Raw genomic sequence first — 24,659 nt, 5'->3', positions numbered from 1 at the left:
TGATTTCTTGCCTGAATCAATTGTTATAATGGTTGCCAAATGGTGATTTTCTGATTCCCATTCTCTGTCTGCTTTGAGAGTGGTTTTTCCTTAAGCTTAGGGCTCATGTCTTTAATCCGTTTTGGAAAATTCTCACTTTCTTTTTGACTATGGTGTAGCTGTCACTCTTACTGGTCTTCCCTTCCGGAACCCCACTGAATGCGCACAGACCGCTCTCACTCTGTTGTCCTGTCTCTCAGGGTTCCCTATCCCCGCCCCCGCCGCCCCCCCCCCCCCCCGCCCTGTTTTCCACATTTTTCTCTCTCTGAATGCCGGATAGTTTTCCACATCTAATTTGCTGTTTTCTTTAGCTGTGACCGCTGTGTTTTTACCTATCCACTGAGATTTAAATTTCAGTGCTTATTTCTAGAAGCTCTATTATTTTTCAAATCTGCCTGCCCTGGTTCATTTCATAGTGTCTTTTTTCATATGTTTATAATTCATTTTTTTAATATCTTTAATTATTTGAGATAGTTACTTTATAGTCTCCAGTTTTTCACTTCCTTCTAAGGTCTTTCATCCTGCTACTTATCTACACCTGTGCCGTTGTTGCTCCGTTTTCTTGTATGTTTGATGATTTGGGGATGTGAATTCATCTTCCGTAGGGTTTTCTGTGCAAACCTCTGCCACCGGTGGTAATGAGGTACTTCTCCAGAGAGGTCAGCAATTCTTGTTTTTGTTGGTTGGTTTTTGCTTCTTCCAGGTCTGCCCGAGCTATTGTGGAGAGAAATCACTTCTTTTCTTAACATTAATTTTTTCAATAGGAGATTTCCACACTAAAGAGCTAGGGCTCATTTCACACCCAGGCAGAGTTTCTATGTGTCAAGCCCGTGAAGTCTCCTCCGCGCCATAGCTGACCTCCGTAATACAGTCCACGGGCTGCCGGCAAGTATTTTTATGCCCGGGCTAGAGAGCCAGCTCCTGCTTCAGACGGTCAGAGCGTCTCAAGTACGGGACCGCCAGATGAAACTGGAAGTTTGTTTTACCTGTCGCGAGAAGTCGTAGTTTAAGCCGCCTTCAACATTCTCAAACACTTCGGGCTGTAGATCAGCCTTGTTTGTTTGAATCAAAGGAGTTACTAGTTTTTTCACTGAAGCATTTCTTTTAAGTGTTTTCAGTGTACACATTAAATAACAGATCCAGGGATGATGATTGTGTAGTTGAAGGCCACGTTCTAAGAATAATCCAAATCTTTTGCTCTGTCAGAGAGCTGACCTGTTATTTTTAACATATCAAAGTATGAACCAGTATAAGTCAGTGATGTGTTTGGGGGGCTCCTACTGTATTATATTCACTCATTTAATTGATTACACACTATCCTAACCATTTTACCATAAATATGTTTAGTGAAATTTATTACTTGGACTGATATAACTCATGAATTATTAAAAGCATCAGCATATGGAACCTGCTCTCTTCTCACTCCAAATTCTTTTAATATGGCTTATGGTGAGCCATTTAACTGGCTTCTGTCCATCCCGCTGATGGAAGCCGCAGCCAGACCAGGGTTCTTACAAACGATTGGCTTCTCTTCCAAGCGAGAGGAGGATGAAACGTCAACTTTTTCCTTTACTACCTGAAAAGCAATCAGTGGCAACCCTTCCTGCTCTTCTTGACAGTAGTTTGGCTTTACAGAAGAAGGGTGGGCCTTGAGCCAATGGGTATTTCAGTGCTATATAAAGAATAAATTTAAGTAGCTGAACCTCAGATAATAACTGGAATTTTCAGAGAGACATTCAGATGGGTGTAACCCGTGAGCCTTCCCTAAACTAACTGTAGCTCAGAAATTCCTGAACTGCAAGCTTTAATCCCTTCTTTCCTGGTGACGAGGTGAGTAACCCGAGGTTACTTACCACGTCTCCCTGCGTAGCAGTTTGTTATCTGTGGGGCTGAGTTTAGGGAAGAGCAGAGTGACTAATTTCCAGTTACTGACCAGGGCCACTGAAAAGGACATTTTGAACTCAAGTTCAAAGGCATCTATTTTCTTGACCTTTCTTATCTCTTCAAAATTTATTATCCTTACCTGTAAATTACTTATTTAACGGGTTTATTATGAAATATCAATGAAATAATATTTGTAGAACCATTTTGTAAGTGGTGTAGCACTGTAGAAAGTAAAGTGTTGTTAATGTAAGGCTGCTGTTTTAACACTCTGTCACATCAAAACATAGACTTTAGAATTGTAGGGGACGCTGGAGGGGAACGTTAGAACTCACCAGAGGGCATTATTTTGTGCGCAGATAGGTTCTATTATATATTTTCTGTTGTTTAATCCACATGGACCCCCCAAAGTGCATTCTGTTAGCTCCATTCTTACAGATGAAGGAACTGAGACTTAATTTATCTTTAAGATCTACCTCCCATCATCCTATTTCATAAATGAGGAAATGGAGGTATGAAGAAGAATAGTGGCTTTTCTAAAGCAGAGATTCTCAGTTCACCATTCCATCTATAACAATATACTGCCATATTTTCTTCATAATTGTTTTTATCCTGTATACAAACTTGACCCCAAAGTTAAATAGAAAACACAACAGTACATAATTAGAGTGACAGTGTAAAGATAGAAAAACTTACGCTACTGGCCTTACAATAGATTAGATATGCTAAACGACTCCCCAACCGAACAGTTAAGATACCTAATGACACCCTGGTGGGTGTGACTCAGTGGATTGAGCACTGTCCTGCAAACCAAAGAGTCACTGGTTTGATTCCCAGTCAGGGCACATGCCTGGGTTGCAGGCCAGGCCCCCAGTAGGAAGCGTGCTAGAGGCAACCACACATTGATGTTACTCTCCTCTTTCTCCTTCCCTTCCTCTCTGTCTAAAAATAAATAAATAAACTCTTTTAAAAAATTTAAAAATACACTGAATGAAGTATTAAGAAGCAGTGTAGCCTGTTGCTAAACTGGCATGTCAGTATGATGTCTGTTGATTCCGCAGACAAAGTGAAACTAGGTGTGCTGGGAGCTGAGAGCCAAAGCCAGCTTTAGCCGCTGCAGTCTCTGCAGGTGTGATGACCTGGAGCTTCTGCCTGGTGACTGTGTGGAGTGGGGGACAGGGGCGCAGGATTGAAAGCCTGTGAGTTGGAGAACTAACTCACAGGCTTTCTGGATGTAACAAGAACTTCTGGATGAGGCCAGGAGACTGAAGGACTGTGTCGTCAGTGAGAGAGTAAAGAAAAGTAAATCTGTATTGCCCAAGTGTTGAGAACTGTAGTCATAAGCCGCCTTCGCGTGGTTCATGGTCCAGAGTCATAGCACAGTGTGGTCCAAATGAACCTTAAGAGGAATTTCACTGAAAGTCGCTCTGAGTTGGTAGGGACCAGCAGAAGTAGACACAAACCCTCTCTTGAGGAACTCTGCGTCAGTCTGGGTCTCAAATAATTGTTACAAACAAAGCGTCTAGGGAAAATGAGCAGCTCCCAGTTAAAAACCACAAAACCATAAATGAAGCAGCATCGTGGGTGAGAACCAGCAGAAATACACCTGCAAGGACTTCAGACTATTAGGTTAGATTATTACAGTAGGTCCCAAGAAATTACTCGGAATGCAGCCCACAGAGACAGAGATGTGAGGGAGCCATGGAGCGATGCAGGGAACAGAAGAACAAAGTCTAACGGAGGGCTCATCAGAGTTCCCGAAGAAGAGAGGGAGAAGAAGAAAAAGAGAAATCTTAAACGTACCTAGAGGAAAAGAGAGGAACAGTGGAAACGCTGGCTTGCTCCTGTGACCCTCCCTGCCTGAGACGCCGAGGCTCAGTTTCTTTGGCTGTGTCAGAGAGCGGCAACACCTGTTACCCCAGTACCCCCCGATGTGCTGGCCTACACTCCAACCGCACTGCAGAGAAGCTTATTTATGAACAGACTGCTCTAAGTAAGTCATAGCAATTCTAAGTGGGTCATTTATTCTCTCCCTTAATTGAGTCTGCGGCACCAAGGGGATTTCCACCGAGCCTTTGATTTCGTCATCTTTCTGGTGTCTGTCTAGCGTGATGTCAGCGAGATTTAGCCACCAGTGCTATCTGTGTTTTTCAGAACAATCAGTTATTTTTTTGTTGGGGGAATGAATTAAAGAAGTCTCGTAGCAAGTAGACTTGAGACTTGTCTGGAACCTTTTCTCTCGTGATCCTGCTGGAAGTTGTCATTAGGTCTTTACAGCTGCCCGTTCCCAAGTGAGGGCGCGCCCAGAGGTGGTGCGCCGCGAGTCCCCGGGGCTGCGGAGGTTTAATGGTTAAGGCAGCATGGGCCACATTACCGATTGCCCCTTTCAAATCTCCCAGTGACCATTAACATAAATATCATCTCACCGTTTTGGACAGGGGACACCACCCTTATGCACGTTAGCAATATGATGCTAATGCTTAACCCTTCCTTTGCTTTGTCTGCTTCAAAGGCCTTGCCTTGCAGCCATTGACAGGGAGTCTGAGCCCAGAGGAGAAATGAAAGGGTTAACTCCTTTTGGTTTTGCCCTTTGACCACTTCAGGATGAGAGGCATGATGAAATACTTTTCAAAGTCTTCAGTGGAAACACATCATGCATAATTGGAGCAAAAAAGAATAAATCAAAGCTTTTCCCCCCCTTTTAGTCTGGTAATTCATAATTGAAACCACATTGAGGTAAGGGCTGATAACTTCAAAACAACCAAGAAAACTGCCCTTTCTATCAAGGTAGGGATAGGTGAGGCTACTCGTTACTGGGGGGTCAAAGCTTCCGCGCCACAGGCCGGTCTTCCCTTCTCTTCCTTCTCACTCTCTGCTCGCATTTAAATACCTGTATTTAAATCAAATATGGGTTGACTCGAATATCTGCTTCGCTTCTTGTCACATGAAGTTATACATAGTGACATTTTAAAAAATCATTGGTACAGCGAGCAACAGGAATTAACGTTTGCATCCTCTCGCTGTGAGCTTGATTTCCCCTGTCTGGCATGTGACTGGTGTGGACTGAAAGAGTCCTTTAGATGGCAATGGAATGTGGCTTTCCTCACTCTGGATTTTGTAATCTCCAAGTCGTTCCAGTAAGAACATTTCAGAACGGTGAGCGAAGGCCCCTTGCTCGCCACCTTCCTTCACTTGGCTAGGTGGTTTTCGTTGGACCAGTATAAGGCTACCGTGCGTGACCTTTCAGCTAGAAGAAAGCAGACCAGGATTGCAGGGAGGGCCCGGACAACTTGCTTTGCGTCAGGTTGTCAAAAGGCACATCTAGTGTTTGAGTTCGAATCTCTTTCTCGAAGGAGAAAATCCTTTTGCCTAGTCTCCCAAGGCCTGTTTTTCAGGACATCCTGAAAAACCGAGCCCACATCTCTCTCTCTCCCTCTCTAGTTTGTCTGCTCACTCCTAGCTCATTCAACAGGGCTTTCCAGAATAAGCAATGTGAAGTTTTCTAAAGCTAGCGTTGTGACCTGACAGTTATTGTGGCTATTATGGATTTATTCTATGTGTTTGCAGTTTAACAATCTGGATTTCTTATTGAAGCTTCTACAATGAATAATTGTCGTAGGAGTGAGAAGCAAAGGATGGGCAAGAGATGAACAAGGTATTTTGGCTAAATGCCGGTACTCTGTCAGGATGATGCACGCTTCCCCTCTTGGTGTCTCCTTCCATCTTTGAGTGAAGTTTTTACTGAGTGTATTTGAAAGGTGTATTGCTAACCAAGATTCTGAAGGTGCAGCTATAATAGATGGGCTTCGCCGCCTCCCCCCCCCCCCCACCTCCCCAGTTCTCTGTTGCCGAGTGCCTGGTTCTAAGCCCTCTCTTGCCATGATGGAAATTTAATCAGGCAACAGAGTTAATTGCCAGCATTGTTTCCTTATCCCCGGCAGAAGTCAGAGTCTTGAGTAAATTATGGAGGTTTAAATTTGCTTGATTTCCTGCAGAAAGTGGGGTCAAGAGGTCCCAGACTGTAGACACTCTCTTTGGTCAGCCAGCAGGGGGTCAGGTCTTAAAGGTATTTCAGAGGTGACTAAATGCCGTTTTGAAATGCCCTTCTCCAGTAAGTCTTTTCACTCTGGGGGTTAGTTTGTTGACCTTACCCCAGTGGAGCAGAATGTCTGCGTGAAGGCGTACACCCCAATTAAAGCTGCCTTTCTCCACGCCAGCACTGGGCTCCAAAGGCAAATGGGATTATGTTTGAAGGGGGGGGGGGGAGGAGCAATTGGCATGGAAGCTTAGTTGCAGATCAACATTTCCTATTTCTGACCTTTTGAAATGGAACAGAAAGGGAGCAATGTTAATTTATCAGTAAAGCAGCACTCAGGAAAACAAAGTTCTGAAAGCTAATCATATGACTTAAAACTTTTGTCATAGGAGGCTTCTCGTGATGTGGCTTCAGTTAGCCTGCCTGCCTCTCAGTTCCTGCCGTTGCTAACTCCTCCCACCTCCTCCCAGCCACTGTGCCCTGGTGCAGTCTTTCCCGGCGTCTTAGCCCTGCCGCTCGGTTTGGCCAGCGCCCTCCTGCTTACCTTTGAAGACCACTCAAGGGTTCCCTCTTCGCCTCCCAGGGAGACAGAACTGCTTGTGCAGACCTTCATGCGCACCCTGCTTTAGTACTTGTTCTCTTGCACTGCAATTTACCTTCTTAGCGTACCCTCCATACTGGATTCCCCACTGGGTTATGAACGCTTTGAAGGGAAGGAATTTATTCATCTTTACATCTTTAACATTATTCTAGGCTTTTAGTGTGTGCTCAGGAAAAGTTGCCTGAATGAATGGGTACCGTAAACCATATTGGTAGGGATGATTGCTGAATGGCTAATACATTGTTTCAGCAGTCAAGAAAAATACAACTTGGGGAGAGCTGGAAGTTTTATGTGTTCTTTTCAACTACCATGCAGGGAGTTCTGGGTTGAACCTCCTACGTGCATTTGTGCAAAATCTCATTTAATCATCCTCCCCCTAGGAGGCAGATACTATCACGCTTCCCATTTTATCGAGGAAGAAATGGGTACTCACAGAAGTGGCTTTACTCATCACAGAACTAGTAACCAGCAGGGCCCAGATTCAAACTCTGTTAAATAACCTAATCCTACACTTCAGAATACTTAGCACAATAAGATTCTTGGTAAGTACTTTGAAATGAATGCACTGAGTCGGAAGTCACTTCAGAGTTCATGATGCCGCTCACTTAAGTGTGTCCGTCAGCTGTTCGCATCCATGCATGATGAGGACGGAAAGGACAGGGCCTGGATGATCTGGGTTGGACGTCAACAAGTTTTTGTTGAGTGGCACTGGGTGCTGTGCTGGGTACTGGGTGTTACAATGTTTATGGCTCCTGCTTTCACGGAGCTTTCAAGATAGCTAAAATAGAAAGAATAGGAAGGGGAAAAGCTAATTGTAAATAAAAACAGTGTATTTGGAGAAGGAGAAGAAGTAGAGAAGCCAGGTAAACCAGGACCCTAAAGCATTATCACGTAAAGGCAGCGAAAGACTCATTTAGAATTCTTGGTGCTGGAAGAGACCTCAGGATTGCTTAGGCTCCTGCCCACCCCACTTTGAGACGTGCAGAAGGCAGCACCCAGAGAAATTGTCACTGCCACAAGATCAGCTGCTGGCTGTCATTTATCAAATGCTTGTACATGTCAGGTACTTTCCATATATACCTACTTACTCTTATGAACAACCTCTGGGTGGTTAAATAATAGCTAAGAAATAATAATAATGTAGTAATGATTATAATGTCAACTCACACCATCTAGAAACCAGTAGCACCATGATTTGATAGATACAGAAGCTGAGGTACAGGAGAGTTGAGGTACATTGCCCAGGTCACCTGCTGGTTCCAGTGGCAGAACCTGGACGCAGATTAAGGACTGCTGGTTCCAAGTCTGACTAGACATGCCGACTCCCTTTCTGACGCCGTTCGCAGCAGCCCCGGGGCCTGTCCGCAGCAAAGCCTCCGCCCGTACCGAGTAAACGTGTGCTCGGTAGCTGAAATGGTGCCTCCGTCTCCGTGCCTGTGTTCTATGAGAACGCGCTGGCACGACTTCAGGCCTTGCCTTGCTCTCTCTCCGTAGGTGGTCTTCCTCTGCTCCTCCAGTTTTCACACTGTTCAGTGTGCTGGTGAGCAGTGTGGAAAAACTGAACACCGGGAGGAGTGACTGTCTGCTTCCCGCCCATCCGGTCCTCCCTCCCCGCCCCCTTCGGAACCAGCACTGCCCAAAGCGGGCTGGCATGTGGGATGAGCCCCCATCTCTTGTCTAGACAAAGACTCCGGTTCCCTCTGCCTGGCAGGGCCTTGACGTCAGAGCAGGGGTGCCTTTCAGAGGCTGCCTCCGTGTAAACCCCAAGGGATTCTGTCCCACGCCTCCCGAAACCAAGCTTTTCTGTCTCTCGGGATTTTCTTCTCTTAATGTCACAGCGGCATTCAGGTGTGTTAGCATTCCCTGCTTCTCCCAAGGGCCGACCTCATTTTGTTGGTGTTTTAATTGTTTTTCCGTCTGTGTCAGGGGTGTACTTACCTTTTAAAAATGTATGTGCTCCCTTTGTGTCAGTGTTACATAGTTGGTGTGTTTGTATTCCGTGTACCCTCTAATATCATACTGGTGAGCTCTTGCTGACTGGCGTAGATGTAATTATCAAGGATAAAAATGTTATCATTTCTGTCTCAGAGAAGAGCTAGAACTAGTGAACTCTGGAGTTACCCATAGTTCCAGTTTCCAAAGTCTATAAAATGGCATTGCTTTACCCTGGACTCGGAGTAGGCAGGCGTTGGGGAGGGCCGGGAAGGGCCGGGAACCACTGCCATCTGGTGTGCTGGGGTCAGGTGGCTTGGGCTGTTGCCACCATCTTTCACTTACAGGTTATGTGACCTTGAACATCACTTAACCTTCCTTCCTTCCTTCCTTCCGCCCTCCCTCCCTCTCTCCCTCCCTCCCACTGGTAAAGCAAATGATTACACATTTCTATTTCTAACCCCATAGTTCACTATTTCTAATCCTATAGTTTCTTCATCTGTAAAATGAGAATAGTGACTGCCTTCGGGGCTGTTGCAGGGCCCAATGAGCTAATACAGGTAAAGCATGGTGCCTAATCCTTGGTATGTGCATGCTCGGGAAATCTTGACTGTGTCAACATCACACGTTAAATTATTTTACACATCTCTTTAAAAAAATGTTTTTGTCCTTTTCCATTTAAATGGTGTTTTTGCAGCATCAGAGAGTACTGTGTCCAGAGGAGTAGGTGAGGGGGTTGGGATGGCGATGGCAGAGGGTGAGCTTTGGGGATTAATTGGGACTTATGCACTTGGCTGCCTAATGACTTGAATTTCCATTAAAAGGTCGGGAAGGTAGGAGGAATAAGGTTTGGGGAAGAAAACTAAAAGGGGTCCTACACATGTAATCAGATGCTGGGCACAAGTACTAAAATTCAGGCACCTTCCTAAGACGACAGCTTGATGTCAAAGCGTGAAGTCACAGAGACAGAAAGTCAGCACTGAGAGAGCCTTTTCTGTTGTGTCTCTCGGGCATGAGGTCTGATTATGGTTTGTGGTGGACATTTTGGCTTTAATATCCTGATTACATTAGGACTCCAGGAAAACCATTCAGTCTCCTTGAGTTCCCATCCCATGTGTATTCCATGTGTTTGTGTACATTTCCTGTCCCACACTGTTACATCTGGCCAACAGCTGTTGTCATCTACGTGGTGATGGGTGTCCATCAGTGATATGGATGAGGTCGGCCGGGAACCTTGGGAATCCCAGATTACGAAAGACACTAGGGAAGTGTGAGCAGCCAGAATAACAGATAGGACATGTCACATTCAACCACCTTCTGGCAGAGATGAAGCTGGATTCTGGGTTTTTCACCTAATAACGTGTGAATGTGAATGTAATTAATGCCACTGAATTGTACCTAAAAATGGTTACAATAGCAAATTTCATGTTAATATTTCACCACAGTTTTTAAAAACTATATATAATATACCAAAAACATTACTGTATGTACTTTAAATGAGTAGATAATATAGTATATGAATTATGTCACTAAAGCTGTTTTAAAATATAAGAATATTTTAACAATCTTTTCCTATTATCAATATAAAAATACTTTTGCTTATGTTGCTGAATTAAAAGTTACTTAACATTTTAATGGTAGCGAAGACATTTAATTTCCTTCATTACTTTTTAAACTTTTTTTGGATTTCAAGCTTACAGAGCTGTAAGTTGCGAGAATTGTACCCCAAACTCACATGCGTATCACCTAGATTCACGCATTTCATTTAGTCCCACTTTATTCCCAGTATTCAGAAGTGATGTGCTTTGGTAAAGCTGTGGGTTTTGCTTCATTGTTTTGTTTTGGTTTTTGTCTTTTTTTAAAGTTCAGTGTGCTCATTACTTACTGGACCCTTTCAATCTGAAAGTTCGTGTCTCTACTATCTTTTGTTTTGAGAACTTGTTTAATTTCTTTGGTAGTTTTGTTTCTTCCTTGTGCTGTGGTTTGTTTGTTTGTTTTAGGAAATCTCCTGTTAGGTGGATGTTGGACCTCCTGGATTTTTCTCTTTTCTTCTTTTTTTTTTCTTTTTGTGTGTGTTTTTAGTTTAACAACTTTATTGATGTATAAGTTACATACCATACTTCTCATCTTTTCTATCTTGTTCTTCATCTGTCTTTTTGTTCCCCAGACTGGAATATGTTTTCATCTCTGTCTTTTGATCCTGCCTTTGACATAATTTTAAGCTCTCAAATTTTAATGTCTAAGAGTTCTCTCCTGTGCTTTATAGAACTTTTTAAATAAAAATAGCAATTTATTCTCATTTCATGGATGAAAAAATCTTCTTTCTCTCTGAGGATATAATTCATTGATGTTGTTTTCATTTCCTTCTGCTTCTATTGTCTTTGTTTCTTCTGAGTTCTTGTTTTTCTGTTTGTTCCCTTGGCTTCTGTCAGTCCTGCTAAAGATGATCTTGAATTGTCTGCGACTCTAGGATCTGTTCATGATTAAGAGGGAAGCACTAAGAACTTGGTCAGAAGTTCCTTGTGTGAGGGCATGCTTACTGCCCGGAGGGCTTTACCGGAAGGTGCTGGAGAGACGAGCTTGCCCCAGGCCCCAGCGTTTTGGGAACTGCAGCGGGCTGGCCATTCAGAATACTGATTTTAGCCTGCATTTTCCTCTCAGCTGTGTCTGTGATTCCGTGTCTGGAGCTTCAGTTTCCTCAGAGGATAAACCTCCCTGTCCAGAGGGGGTGAGCAGAGGAGTGTTCTGCCTGAGTGGGTGGTGAAGGGGAGGTTTGTGAGTCTGGGTCTCTCACTGCTCTCCAAGCGTGTTTTTCCCAGTCCTCCTGTTGGCAGCCCTACCCCTTCTCTTACCCTCGCAAGGTACCCGCTGAGCTTAATTCCTGAGCCTTTGTGGGGTTCAACAGTTTGACCTTGACCCTTGTTGCCCTCCCCTCTTTGTAGGTAGGTTTCAGCTCTCACTCTCCTACTCCGTGGCCACTTTTCCAGCCTCTTTCAGAAAAATGTTCATATTGCTCATCAGCTATTTTCCCTTCTCCCATTTCATTGTCATTGTAGATTTGTATGTTATATTTATTAACTGTCATTTTAGTGGGTTTGGGGAGGGAACAGAGATAAATGCATGGGTTTAATCCGCCATGTTCTACTAGAAATCTCTCCTCACCCGCAAAAATTCTCTGCTCCGTTTTTAATGGTATGAGAGCCAGACTGAGTGACAGAGAGTCAATATGAATTTTGAAGTTGGGAAGACTGAGCAGTTGCTTAGCTCTTGGATCGGTCATGGGGAAAGCCACAGAGCCCCCCATGTTCGCGTTTATTGACGATGCTGGGAAAACGATCAGCCCCATTGTTACTAGATCCGTCTCTGAACCAGTCTGTTCTCTTGCAGAAGTGGGGCAGTGTGAGCAACCCGCTCTTCCTGCCACTGATCCCGCCACAGTCCCAAGGCTTCACTGCCATCGTCCTCACCTATGACCGAGTGGAGAGTCTCTTCCGCGTCATCACCGAAGTGTCCAAGGTGCCCAGTCTGTCCAAGCTCCTCGTCGTCTGGAATAATCAGAATAAAAGCCCCCCGGAAGGTAGGAGAAGTGGGCAAATGGAGTGTTCAGGAAAGGCCTGGTTTGCGGGGTAGGGTAGCTCTCAGGTGGGTCTGTTATGGCTAACCAAGTTGTTTGCATTCTTTATTTTAAATGAATTTTCCTGCTTTGTCAGCAATAATGCCACTTCTGAGGCAGCATGACCCCAGTTTTATCAATCATTTCACTCTTGTTCTAGGGTGGCCCGTGTAACTCCAAGCCCATGGCTTGTTCTGTAGCCACAAGTGTTTGGGGGCTTAGGAATCAGCAGGATCAAAGGCCATCAGCCTTGGGAAAACAGATCTCAGCTTCCCTCAGCCCTCTCAGCTGATTTGTTTACATGAAAACTCAGTTTAAAAGGCATTAGTTTTCTCCTCCCTTATCTCTGTGCTCTTCTTCAATAAAAAGCACGGCTTCACCTCTGATAGGGAAAGTCAGCAAAGCCTGTCCTTGAAGAGCATACCGAGGAATCAGTTCCTAAAGTGAGCTCTCGCTGCAGGTTCCCATTGGCTCGTCCTTAATCACTTTGTTCCTTGCCTGGGCCACCCTTGCAATGTGCTGGCTGGCGGCTAGGCTTGAGGGCTGTTTGATTAATTGGATTTGTTTTTAATTCAGAAGGCATAGAGTATGTTCCACCTGCATTTAGTTTCTCATTCAGTCCGTCTATTACTGATCCTAATCCCAGGGACTTCAAAGCTCCTGCCCTTTATAGCCTATTAAAGCCAGGAAGTTTCTGATGGATTAGAGCGAGGAATGAGTTTGAAGTTTGTAATGTGCACCACTATCACCGATAAGGTCTAGTTTATTGCCTGACAGTAGTATCTGCACTTTTTATGGCTATTCCCTTTTAATTGGTTGTATTGAAGTCGGGATGGTCAGCCCTGGAAACTACCAGCAGTAAGTAGATCTATAGTCCAGGCTGGAAGAAGACCATATTTCTGTCTGTTGGGCAAATCAGAAGTTGCTTCAAGAAAATTCTTTAGTTCCTCCTGAGACATTGAAAATTTTTCACTCAATGGAATTTTTGTTCTCCGAAAGAATCCTGTACTTTCTTTTTAGATGTAGGGCCCACAGTGTGTACGTAAACAAAATAGCATTTTAAATGACGTCCTGTATTATACCCTGAAGCACACTGCGTTTTTAAAAATTATCTTTTTGTCAACTATATTTTTATGTCAAGTTTTTTTCCCCTCAACATGTAATTTTGTTTTGTTTGATGCTCAGTAGAAGAGAAGAAAGGCGTAGAAGAAGGAGGAAGATGTTAGCGCCCCTGAGAAGGAGGGAAAGAGAGACTGTGACAGGCAGGGAAGGTGGAGAACACAGATGGGGCTGTGAGGGAGAGCGTGGGGAGGACCCCCAACCGCGGGCTTGGATTCCTCAGTACCAGTCTCTTTTCCCCCAAGGTGAGGTCGATTGGATGGCGCTGCCTTGCTAGTTAATCCCTTCCCTTCATTTATGAAGGATGGGTCATGTTTTAAGGGGGCCTGTGTGTCCCGCTCGGCTCCAGAAAGCATGTTGTGTCACGCTGCGTTCACATGTACGCATTTGCTCCTGCTCCCGAAGACCGCCGGCTTCCAGAGAGCCTCTCAGCACACCCGCTCCCAAGGGCGCCCCCCCAGGCAGCGTTGCACAGCCTGGTGCTAAATGCAAGGGGGGCTTCTCCTTGGAAAGCTTGGTTAGCCACTAAGGGCTTGAGGTGAATTACTTATTGTAAATTTGAGTCGCTTCTTTTGGGCAAGCATCCTTGCAAACGATGCAAAAGGAGAAATCTTTCTCTTCCTTCTCGGTCCAACCCCCACATCGACACAACTAACTGCAGCAGCACAAAACTTGGTTTGGGAGCAGGGGGCTCAGTTTTAATTTTTGGTAGACCCTACCAAAATGTAGTGGTTAATTTCGTGACCAAGCATTTAGTTTATTTTTGAAATATTTTGGCTCCAGGGAGGAAAGAGAGCCCTCAACTGATAAGGCCCAAATTTTGACACGTTCAGAGGCTGGACCAGCTTTTTTCTAACAGTGGTTTTTAGGTCAGGGCGCTGGCTCCGGCAGTGTGGTCGTTTGGGAGAACCACGTTTAATCTTCTGTGGGGTATTTGTTCAGTTGGTAAATGGGGCTGTCAGCCCTGGCTCTCGTGCCAGCGAAGGCATCTGATTTTTCATGTACGGCGTTAGTAACATATATGTTTTTGAAAAAGCAAGTCCAAGGCTTTGAAATATTAGAGGGAAAAGTGATGTTTTTCACTTTCTCTACATTTACTAAAATAAATATTGCGGTTAACATGCCTGCTGCTGGAAGGATTAGTGTAGGCAGAAATCTCCCCCCGCTTTTTTTTTTTTTTTTTTTTCACTTTCCAATCCAACCAAATACTTTTTTTTTCTTTTTGGTTATGTTTAAATCTGAATTGCTTGGCTTGAAGTGTAAGTAAATACTTAGACTAGGCAATAGAAATTTCCAGTGAGCTTTCGTCACACTGGGTTTGAGCCCTGTCAGGAAGGAAGGCCAGCCACCCCCTCCCACTCCCCGACTCTTCGGTTGCCACGCTTGGTGGGCACAGGAGCTGTTTGGCTGGCCCCTGGCCTCAGTTTGAAGGGAGCCGTTACAGTGTCCGTTTCAGATAGGTTGACCTCAGCCTTCTGTTTCAACTGATTTCAGTTTTAAATTTGAATTGATCTCAAGAACCCCCCAGCTTCAGCTTGAAACTTGCATAGTTCCTAGTAGGCAGGATGGGATTGGCTGAGCCAGGAGGGTTGGTCAGCCCAGAAGAGGCCACAGGGAAGTAGAAGCAGCAGCCATCTTCCTTTTCAGCTAAATTCTGCAACTGTGGGAAATCGGGTCACGGGGACCAGACGCACACCGAGTGGCTCGGGCACCACTGAAGCGGGCGCCAGGTCTGCACGGCGATAGCCTCATCGTGATTCTTGTGGCTCTGTGGTTGTGTTTGTGACAGTGATTGCCAGGATGGGACGGGGGTCATGTTCAGTCAGCCTGAACGTTTTCTGGTATCGCTGCCAAGCCGGAGAAACATTCTCTTTGCTCACATCTCTCTTGGCATCCAACATGGAGAAAACCGTTAATCAATACACATTATTTTAAAAATCCTTAATACAAGTTCTTTTTCTCCTTCGAGCTGGACTAAAATTCATAGCTGTGAAGTTATTGGGTCAGCTGGCTCAGCTTTTTGTTTTTCATAAATTTAGCGTGTTTGAAAATCCCATTTTTCAGATTCTTTGTTGTGTGAATGGAAGGTGACATTTCTGTTGTGCCAGCGCCAGAGCCAGAGGATGAGGCGCATGGCACAAGAGCCTGCCGTCCCATTTAGAATGTAAAGGAGTAAGGACAAAGGGCCCCCACCTGGGCCACGCAGTGGAGTTAGGGCCTGAGTATTTCTGGCTATGACCCTGTTTCCTTCTGCATCCTAGGGGGTCACCCCATGTTCTCCTGTCTACCCCTCTTCAGCAGTCAGTAGAGAAGTGGATTTCATAAGACTGTACAAGAAGCCCTTGGTGAAGATGATGGTACGATGTGATTACAGCCATGTATTGTACACCTTTCACGTCCAGGGAACAGGGACTGGCTGCGTGCTTTACACGTATTATCTCCGGTCCTTTGACAAAGCTGCGGGGGAGCTGTTACTACCCCCATCTCGCAAGAATGGCTTCAGATTCGTTGAGTGGTTTGCCTGCATCACAGCACTGCCAACAGCAGGGTCAGACACAAACAGGTCTCTCTGGACCCAAAGCTCATGCCCTCCGCACTAAGCACCACTGTGTCCGTGTATTTAGATTGCCAGTTAGCAGCAGGAAGGTCATCCTGCCTCGTCAGTTCTCTGGTGTGGGAGTATGGAAAAGAACTAGGTCCTTGTCAGGGACTCAAAGAGAGACAGACAAGTAAACCTCTGCTTTTGGAAACAAAGTAGGCAGGATGGGATTGGTGATGGGAAGGGAAACAAAACGTTCTCACCTTTGCTTTTCTTTCCTACCTCATGATAAACAGAATCAAAATCCCACATCAGAATTATCTGCTTTAGGGCGGGGGGTGGGGGAGGGAATAATCACGAGCTTGTTCTCTGATCGCTGCCCCTCGCCCAGGCCCTCCACAGAGGGGATGCTAAGGCCTGAGATGACGGTGGCTCCCTTTCCTGGAGGCCTGTGTTCTTTACGAATGTGGAAGGGAGAAACTGGGGACTCTGCGTAGTGTCTGGCCTTTTGGTAACGATGGTTCATAGGCTGCTCTCCACTGAGACGGAGACTCCTTCTGTCAGAGCTGACTTTTGGCTACCCAGGCCTGACTCAGCACAGGGAGAAGTAACCGCAGTTCCAAAAAAGCCATGATTCGTTCTGCATTTCCACCTGCACCCCATGTCGTCCTCCGTGGCCTTCATCACTCTCTAAAACTTCCCCGTCAAAGACTTCACAGGAGCCAGTTAGTTCTTCATGGACACTGTCTCAAGTAATTAATTCTTTAGATGTGTGGGTTCTGTCCAGCAGGTATCCAGCCACGTAATATGAAAAATAGAGACATTTATTGAAGAAGATATAAGAAACATTGTACACAGGACAATGATGCCTCAGTCCCCTTCAAAGTAGGCACTTTGGGACCTCATACAGTTCTCCCAATCAGCTGTCCCGTCCTATTTTCTTAAATCTCATCGATGGTCTGAAATCTCTTCCCTTTCAAAGGTGATTTTAGTTTGGGGAAGAGCCAGAAGTCTCAGGGTGCCAAATCTGGGCTGTGGAGGGGCTGGGTCACCTGGGTGATTTGATGTTTTGCCAAAACACTCTGCACAAGATGTGATGCATGAGCGGGTGTGTGGTCGTGTTGCAGCTGCCAATCACTAGTTGCCCATAGCTGCGGCCTTCTGAGTCATCTGAATAGTTTCCACGGAGGAATATTCAAGCTTAATGCAAAATTGGATGCAGATTCGTTGCTCTACTCGCTCAGTCATTTTGAATGTGATGGCCACACAGTACACATGCTCACTCAACAACATCTACTGCCCCCACTGACTAGTACAGTGAAGTTGTCATTGTTCACGCATGTGCATTTCAGTCCACTCTCCTTGGCTGCCAGGTTACATCATTGTTGTGCAAACCATTCTCGTTATATTAACACTGGCTAGACATTTTCTGGGCTGACCTTGTATGTGGGCAAAGAATATGAAAGCTGTCTGTGTTGAACATGCTGTACACACTCGCCAAGTGAAAGTTCAAATCCCATCCGGGCTGGAGAGATGTTTATACTTAACCAAAGCATCTAGCCTGTTTTCCATACATACTGCAAAAAGAGGAGCTGTTTGTTACCTTTTGAAAGTAACATGGCAGAGGTTGTTTCATTAGTGTGTTAGACTTTCAGCCCTAGAAATAGCAGGGATTCTGTTGATCTAAAAGTAGACATGGAAGGAGTAGACAAGCTAGCTGCATGCCACTGGATTGTGAGAATAATGTACCAGATCTAATATGTAGCACCTTGCCACCACTGCCTGAAGTTCAAAAAAAAAAATCCCTTGATTCTCTAAATAGATACAAACTTTCAAGGGAAGGCACAGCCAGCATTTAGTGGGTGCGTATCATGTGCCAGGCACTGTGCTGCTGAATGCATTCAAGCGCATTCTCACAGTCATTCCTGGAAAGATGGTGTTGTTATTCCATCTTCCAAGTCAAAGAAACAGGTTCCAAGTGATTTTGTTCACGATCACGGGGCCAGTATGGGTACACCTGGGTTAGAAGCTGTTTGCACAGCCTGTTCTTTTTGTGACCCTTACCTGCCCCGTGTGATCCCGGGACCTGAGAGGCATCTTCTTTTGCTTCTCATCTGATGTCCAGGAGAAATCTGACCTACATTAGTACATTTCAAGTAAAAGGCCACCTTGTGTTGCTGAAGGCATTTCGTTCCATCTTAGGACAGAATCAGAAAATTCTTACCTACTTTGAGTCTAAATCAGTTTCCTGTAACTTTCACCCAGCCTTCGGTCATGGTTTTAACTCAGAGGTGATAGAGAACAGTTCCCTTTTCACCTGAGAACCTTTCTGGCCTCCCTGGTCTATTGGTGGAGGTCCAGGGAGGAGACAGAAACCACATAGTAACTTCAACAGGGAATGTTTCATCTAAAGAATTACTAACCAGTAACGGGAGATTGGTGACCCAAGGGGTAAAAAGAACTCCAGAGATTACAGGAAATAAATTGGGGAGCACCTGTTCTCCAGCTAGGTCCGAGGTTCAGACCATGTGGCCCACTGCACAGCGAAGTTTGTTGAGGTGCCACAGGCCAGCTCTGGCCAGCAAGAAATGAGCCGCCTCCTTGGGTACCCACAGAATTCAACAGGACGCGCCCGGGGGGTGTTACTGAATGTGCTGGGAAACTGGTGGAGCTCCAGTGGAGCTCACTTGGAACCACCTACGGGGGGCGGGGTTGCCCTTGAGGGTATCTGTGGAACTCACTGGGAAGCTGACCCTGGGGGCGCCACTTAAACTTGTGGGGATCCATGCCATTGCCTGCCTGTCTGCTGGCCAAGGACTGGAGGGGCAAGGAGGAGCGAAGGCACACCAGAACTGGGAAGAAAAGCCCCGTTCCTCCTGCAGTGTCCCTCCAGCACCCTCTGCTGACAAAGCTCAGCATGGTGCCAGCTGGCAAAGGGCAAATGTTGAACAGGACCCCGTTCCAGGATCACAGACAGGGCAGTGAAGGGTGAAACCGAAGCCGAGGGGCAGCAAAGTGAGGACTGGCACGCCTAGTTTCTCTAAGCATTCTGCAGAAATCCTGGATTCAAGGGCCTGCACTCTCCTCATAACTCCTCCCCGACTGTTTGTCAGCTTGTTGGGACTTTCCCAGTGTTGCGACACCCAAATCAGAACGCAGAGTCTAGTACAGAGGTCCTCAAAGTGTGGTCCAGGGACCCCTGGCCATCCCTTAGATCCTTCCAGGGGGTCTGAGAGGTTGAAATTATTTTTGTAATAATGCTGAGTCGCCTCCCTTTCCCACTCTTTAGTTCTTTCACGAGTGGACCGTGGAGTTTTCCAGAGGCTGCGTGACCTGGGACGGCATCGTCACTCCCATGGCTCGTGGGATGTGTGCTTGTGTGTTCAAACCTCCTCAGTTTTAATGTCTAATACAGCAAAGTGTGTGTGTGTGAATCTGTCTCACATAAACGTACCTTTTTGGGGGTCTCGACAATTTTTAAGAGCACAAAGAAGTCCTGACACCCAAAAGTTTGAGAACCGCTGGTCGAGTAGGTAGGGCTGGAACCTTCTTCATTTTAGATATTGCAGTTAATTCGTGTTTTATGAGGGTTTGGGCAGTCGATCTATGGCGGCAGTTTTATTTATCTGGAAGGGTGAGTGGGAAGCAAAACAAGAATAAGGATGATCGCTGGAGAAAATTATTGAACTTTATTTTTTTTTTCGTATCTAGAGAAACATGAGATTTTCAAGCTGCAATAGACCGTACAGGTTTTATTCAGTCCTTGATGCTAAACAGACTTAAATTCAACTGCTGGCCTTATTGTTTATTAGCTCTGTTGCCCCAGCCAAGTTACTTAATCTCTGTGGGCTTCGTGAAGACTGTGTTGTAAGTGATTTCTGTGCACGGGGTTGTCGAGAGGCTCGAATGACATCGCGTCTCTAAAGTGTCGTGTGTACAAGTTGCTTAATAAATATCTCGCTCTCGCTCTGCTTACCCTGACCCTGAGGAGGGACGCGCCTGAAATCCCACAGATAACGCAAAACTCAGGTCTCCAGGCTCTCCGTCCTATGCCAGTCAGTCCGTTCCAAAGATATTTATTGAGTATGTAATTCTGTGTCAAGAACAAAACTGTAATTAACTATTGTTATTGATTAAAAGGCAGTGGCCCAGACAGTCTCATTTTTGGTCTCCAGTCCAGCCCTTTTCCAAGCGTGCTGCTTTTGGACTTGACCGTGTTTTTAGGCTTTGCGCTTATTTAAGACCGAATGTTTTCCGTAGTTACAGAGCCTTTCACTTGCACGGGCTTCTTCCAAGCCCCTGGTAATGCCCCAGCAATGAGTGTGGCGCGTGGACTGGCTGCAAAATACTCAGAAGTAAGACATTTTGTCTGCAGTCAGTTAAGACATCCTCTTCCGCTTCGGAGTTTCCCTCTGTCATACTTCTCTTCCTTATAGCGACCTTGGAGTGGCCCCGGGTATGCGGGGGCTTCAGGACCCACGAAAGCTAGGTCGTCCCACAATTATGTGATGGGCTTTTTGGAAGCAGTGTGACACCTGGCCTTCCTATTCCGATTTGACAAATGCGTGGAGAACAGACTGCCCGTTGTAAAGGGCCCTGAGGTAGACATGGGTACTGGACCAAAGACGTGTTAATTACACGCTATGCTAAATGCAGCGCTTTAAAGTAAGGAACCTGTGGTTGGATTGCTTCAGTCATTTGAGAGTAAAGTGGGGAAAATGTAAGGCAAGTCATGGGCTGGTGTTTCTCTACCGTACTAGAAAATCCCACATAATTGGACCTAGAAATTTGATATTTACTCCGTAAATTGGACAAGATGAGAAACCGAAGCTGGTCAATCATGCGGGAGGGGCTGTTGAGGGGTTAGAGTGCTAAGTTAAGAAAGCTGTACCTGTCCGTTGGAACAGTGTGGTGGTGGGGTGGGGGTGGGGGGTGGTTCGCAGCCTCACTAGCTGTTTGTGCCTGCGTTTTGGAGACAGGCACCTGGGACAGGCGTCTTCAGCACATGCACTGTATCATTTCCTGGTGGAGCCTCAGGCAAGATTTGAGCTAGGATATACCTACCTGAAAGTGTTTTGCAGAGGTGGTAGTGTTATGATATTAAAAACATGAGCCAGAGCCCTGGCTGGATAGCTCAGCTGGCTAGAGAGCTGTCCCCGATACTCCAAGGTTGCGGGTTCGATCCCTGGTCAGGGCACATACAAAAATCAACCAATGAGTGCATAAATAAGTGGAACAACAAATCAATGTTTCTTTCTCTTCCTGGGGACTCTCTCTCTCCACCTGCCTCTCTCTGCCCCCCATCTCTCTAAAACTCAATAAATAAAATTTTTTAAAAAAAAACACAAAAAAACACCATGGTCCTGAGAAAGAGGCAGCCCGGGCTGATTTCTCTTCTCATTGCGATCTCGGTCAGGCCGTTTTGCTTCCCGGTCTCAGCTGCGAGTGGAAGCCGGTTTGTGCATTCTGGTTAAAACATTCATGAGAATTAGTAGTATCGTAAGGACTTAGGAGAGACAAATGTATAATATTGTGAAACTGCATTTGTAGGTCTTGCCCCTGCACACTCGTGTATGTGGATTTTATTGATTCTTCCAACTCATTTGCAATATGATGCCTTCGCCACTTTATTAGAAAGAAATACCTTGTTTTTTATCTTTCCAGAGTCTCTGTGGCCCAAAATCCGGGTTCCATTGAAAGTTGTGAGGACGGCTGAGAACAAGTTGAGCAACCGCTTCTTCCCCTATGACGAGATCGAGACGGAGGCTGTGCTGGCCATTGATGACGACATCATCATGCTGACCTCCGACGAGCTGCAGTTCGGCTATGAGGTAAGGAGCTTTAACAGCATGTTTGCATATTTAGTATCTACTGCCTATTACTGCTTGTTTTTCCTAGTGAAGAGTCCATCTCATTCTCTAAAGTCATAATTTTTAAGTTCTAGTAGAGTCTCAGGAGTGTGGATTGTGAGGCTGCTCTTTAAAACTTCGGGGAAACCCTATTCCACATTGACAGCTCTGCCCTCCACTAGTTTGGGGAACTCCCAGGGAGAGTCCCAGGGGACATTTTCAAAAGAGCAGCTCTCGCGTTTAACAAGCACTTAATTGATGTCTCCTTTTGAGTAGTGCTTCCCCGGACTCGAGCAGCCCGGGCACGGCAACAATAAAAACATCAGTGAGTGAAGAAGCTGGCGACGCCGACAAACAGAAAGCAGACCCTGTTGATGGCTTTCTTTCTGGGTTTTGAGTGAGGAGGCTGGCCGCCCGTCTGCAGGGAGCAACATTCCCTCTCACCGTTCATTCGATGCGGCTGATGGATTAGACAGGGTTCAAGGGTTAAGTATGGAGACCAGGAAAGGTCTCCCCAGGGGAAAGTGCCAGAGCCGCGGCCTGGGGAAAAGCAACGGGAATTGATGAGCTCTGTCAGGGAGGATGTACGTGAGATTCGTGGTGGCGACAGGACAGGCCTGTGGCTGTGGGGTGTAACGGTGGTTTCAGACCAAGCAAAACAGAGTGTGTAAATCAGTTGGCTGCAGCTGGCATGGGGGAGTGCGGTGGAATTTATCCCCTACTGTCCTCCGGCCTTTGGGAGACAGGTAACCATCTTCTTTAGTTGACTCGGGGTTTGTTGAATTCGAGGTTCTAAGAGATCATGAAATTTTACTAAATGAATCTGTACGTGGTACCTATATTTATTCTAGAAATTTATCTTCCAACCTTTAAATTAAAAGCGGATTTTAAGGGGAGGAAATAGGAATTCTCCTATCAGTGCCACCACCAAAAATTAAAAGCTCTAGTTTTCTCGGGTTTTTTTGGTTTTTTGTTTTTTTTTAATTTCTGTGTATAGAGCTCCATTTCGGTGTCAAAGAAACCGCCACGACATAGGCTGGTGAGCGGTACCCCGGTCAGAGTAGTTACTGGCCAGGGAAAGGCGTGAGAGTAGCTCATCAAACATGCATTCATCTTTTTGGACTTATCTTCGTTCATAGAGATGTCTTTTCCCTCATCGCATTTAGGGCACGGATGGCTTTTAGTCCACTCTTATCCCCATGTTTTAAAAGAGCAAATTACCTACTTGCTTCTCTAGCCAACTCATGGCAAAAAGACCAATTTTTTTCTGCCAGGTTTTCTCTCTTCATTGCCAATAATGGCTTCAAACCATACCCAGGCACCTATTTTTGTGGGGAAAAAAGGACTATTCAGCATGTTATAGTCAAGGCAGACAGGGTGCTGCCTCTTCTTGCAGAGTCTCAGCCCCGACATCGCAGGGCGGGGTGGGCTGGGAGGCAGCGGTGTAAACACTGGCGCAGTCCACGCCTTCGGCCGCTCAGTGTCCGCACACACGCTCCTACCCAGATTTGAACGTCCGTACAGCAATAGAAACAGCTTTATCGTCTCGCTGAGAAGACGCAGCTGTCCTTCGTGCATCTGTCCTTCAAGGACCTCTCATTCTCTCCCTGAAAGGGGGGAGACACAAAGTCCCGGTAGTCATTATACCCATCCCTGGGTACTTACTAATTCTTTCTTTAATTTAGTCCCAATTCTACTTGAATATTCTGTCACTTAATGAATGAGTTGTAGATTTCAATTCTGGACAAGATCAAGTAAGCCCACACCACCCCGTTCCTGAAAAAGAGACAGAGTGGCTAGCAACCTCGGGACTAGAGGGAGGCTGCAACGGTGACTTCCCTGGGGTTTTTTCCCCTCCTTCCCCCGCTCTTCCTCCTTCCTTCCCTTCACTCTGCAGCCTCAGTGCTAGTGAAGGTCATAACATTTATAAGCACAGATAAAAGCAAACAAACAAACAAACACAAAACCCCACTTTTTCTTGCCAAAGAGAAAAGGGCAGCCCTGCAGATGGAACCCTATTGACTAAGCCCACGTTACACCAGGCAAACACCGGGAAAGAAGCCATACATACCCTGCCAACTAGATGCTGTGACTGTGGCAAGTGTCATGCGGAGCCTTGTGACCATCCCCACCCCGCGCTAATAGGAGACAGGAGCAGAGATGGCCCTCTTTCCCTGACCCCTGCCCAGTGTGGAGACTGTGGGGTAGAACCTGAGTGAACAACCAGGCCCTGTGCTAAGTGAACGTCAGCAAAGAGGCAGCTGCAGAGCCTGCTGGGAGGAGCCCTGTCCATTGTCCGCAGCCTGCACCAGCAGCAGACAGCGAACAGGTAGCATCTCGTCCCTTCCCAACTGGAGAGTGGAGGGAAAAGTATGGAAAGGAGGAAGCTGAAAAGGGGATTCTTTAAATCTGCGTGTGAACTCCTAGGCACACTCTCTCCTCCCCCGACCCCCTCAAAGCAGCCATGCATCTGACTGACTAGAGTCAACACAGCAAAAGCTTTGAGAGAGAAACTGTGGTGTAGAATACTACGCACTTTCAGACTAGCCTCTGGGTAGCGCAGCACACAAGTTGGGTGGACCAGAGTGTCACTATAAAACTAAATTGTGAGCACCGCACAGCCCACAAAGTGGGCCGGCCGTGCATTCTGAACCTGACCTCCCTGCTAAAACAGAAAATAGGAAGCAACGTCTCATAGTAATACTCAAAATGTTTAGGGTATAATCCAAAATTATTCATCACACCAAGAACCAGGAAAAGTGCAGCTTTAATGAGGAAAGATAATCAACAGACGCTACAGATGTTGGAATTTTTGACAAGGATTTAAAAACTGCTATCATAAAAATATCCTCTAATAAGCAATTACAAACCTATTGAAAAAAGTGGAAAAATAGAATGTCTTGGTAAAGAAACAGAAGATATAAAGAAGAACCAGAGAGAAATTTCAGAACTGAAAATTACGTAACCTAAATTTAAAATTCACTGGATGGGCTCAATAGGTGAATGGAAATGGCAGGAAAGAATTGGTGAACTTGAGGATAAGTCAGTAG

The 24,659-nt window shown here is 45.8% G+C and overlaps 1 protein-coding gene across 2 annotated transcripts in view; it reads left to right on the top strand.

Moving 5' to 3' along the window:
- EXT2 (exostosin glycosyltransferase 2) overlaps positions 1-24,659 on the top strand; it is a 127,902-nt gene that overhangs the window by 72,644 nt on the left and 30,599 nt on the right. For both annotated transcript variants that reach the window (XM_053923876.1, XM_053923875.1), the window contains exons 9-10: positions 11,877-12,066; positions 21,425-21,591. In XM_053923876.1, coding sequence (XP_053779851.1) covers positions 11,877-12,066; positions 21,425-21,591 — 357 coding nt within the window. The remainder of the gene's footprint in view (positions 1-11,876; positions 12,067-21,424; positions 21,592-24,659) is intronic.

The sequence above is a fragment of the Desmodus rotundus genome, chromosome 5 (assembly GCF_022682495.2).
Source record: "Desmodus rotundus isolate HL8 chromosome 5, HLdesRot8A.1, whole genome shotgun sequence".
Taxonomy (NCBI): Eukaryota; Metazoa; Chordata; class Mammalia; order Chiroptera; family Phyllostomidae; genus Desmodus; species Desmodus rotundus.
The sequence above is the reverse complement of the archived record's forward strand: the minus strand, read 5'-3'. Positions and strand labels throughout refer to the sequence as shown.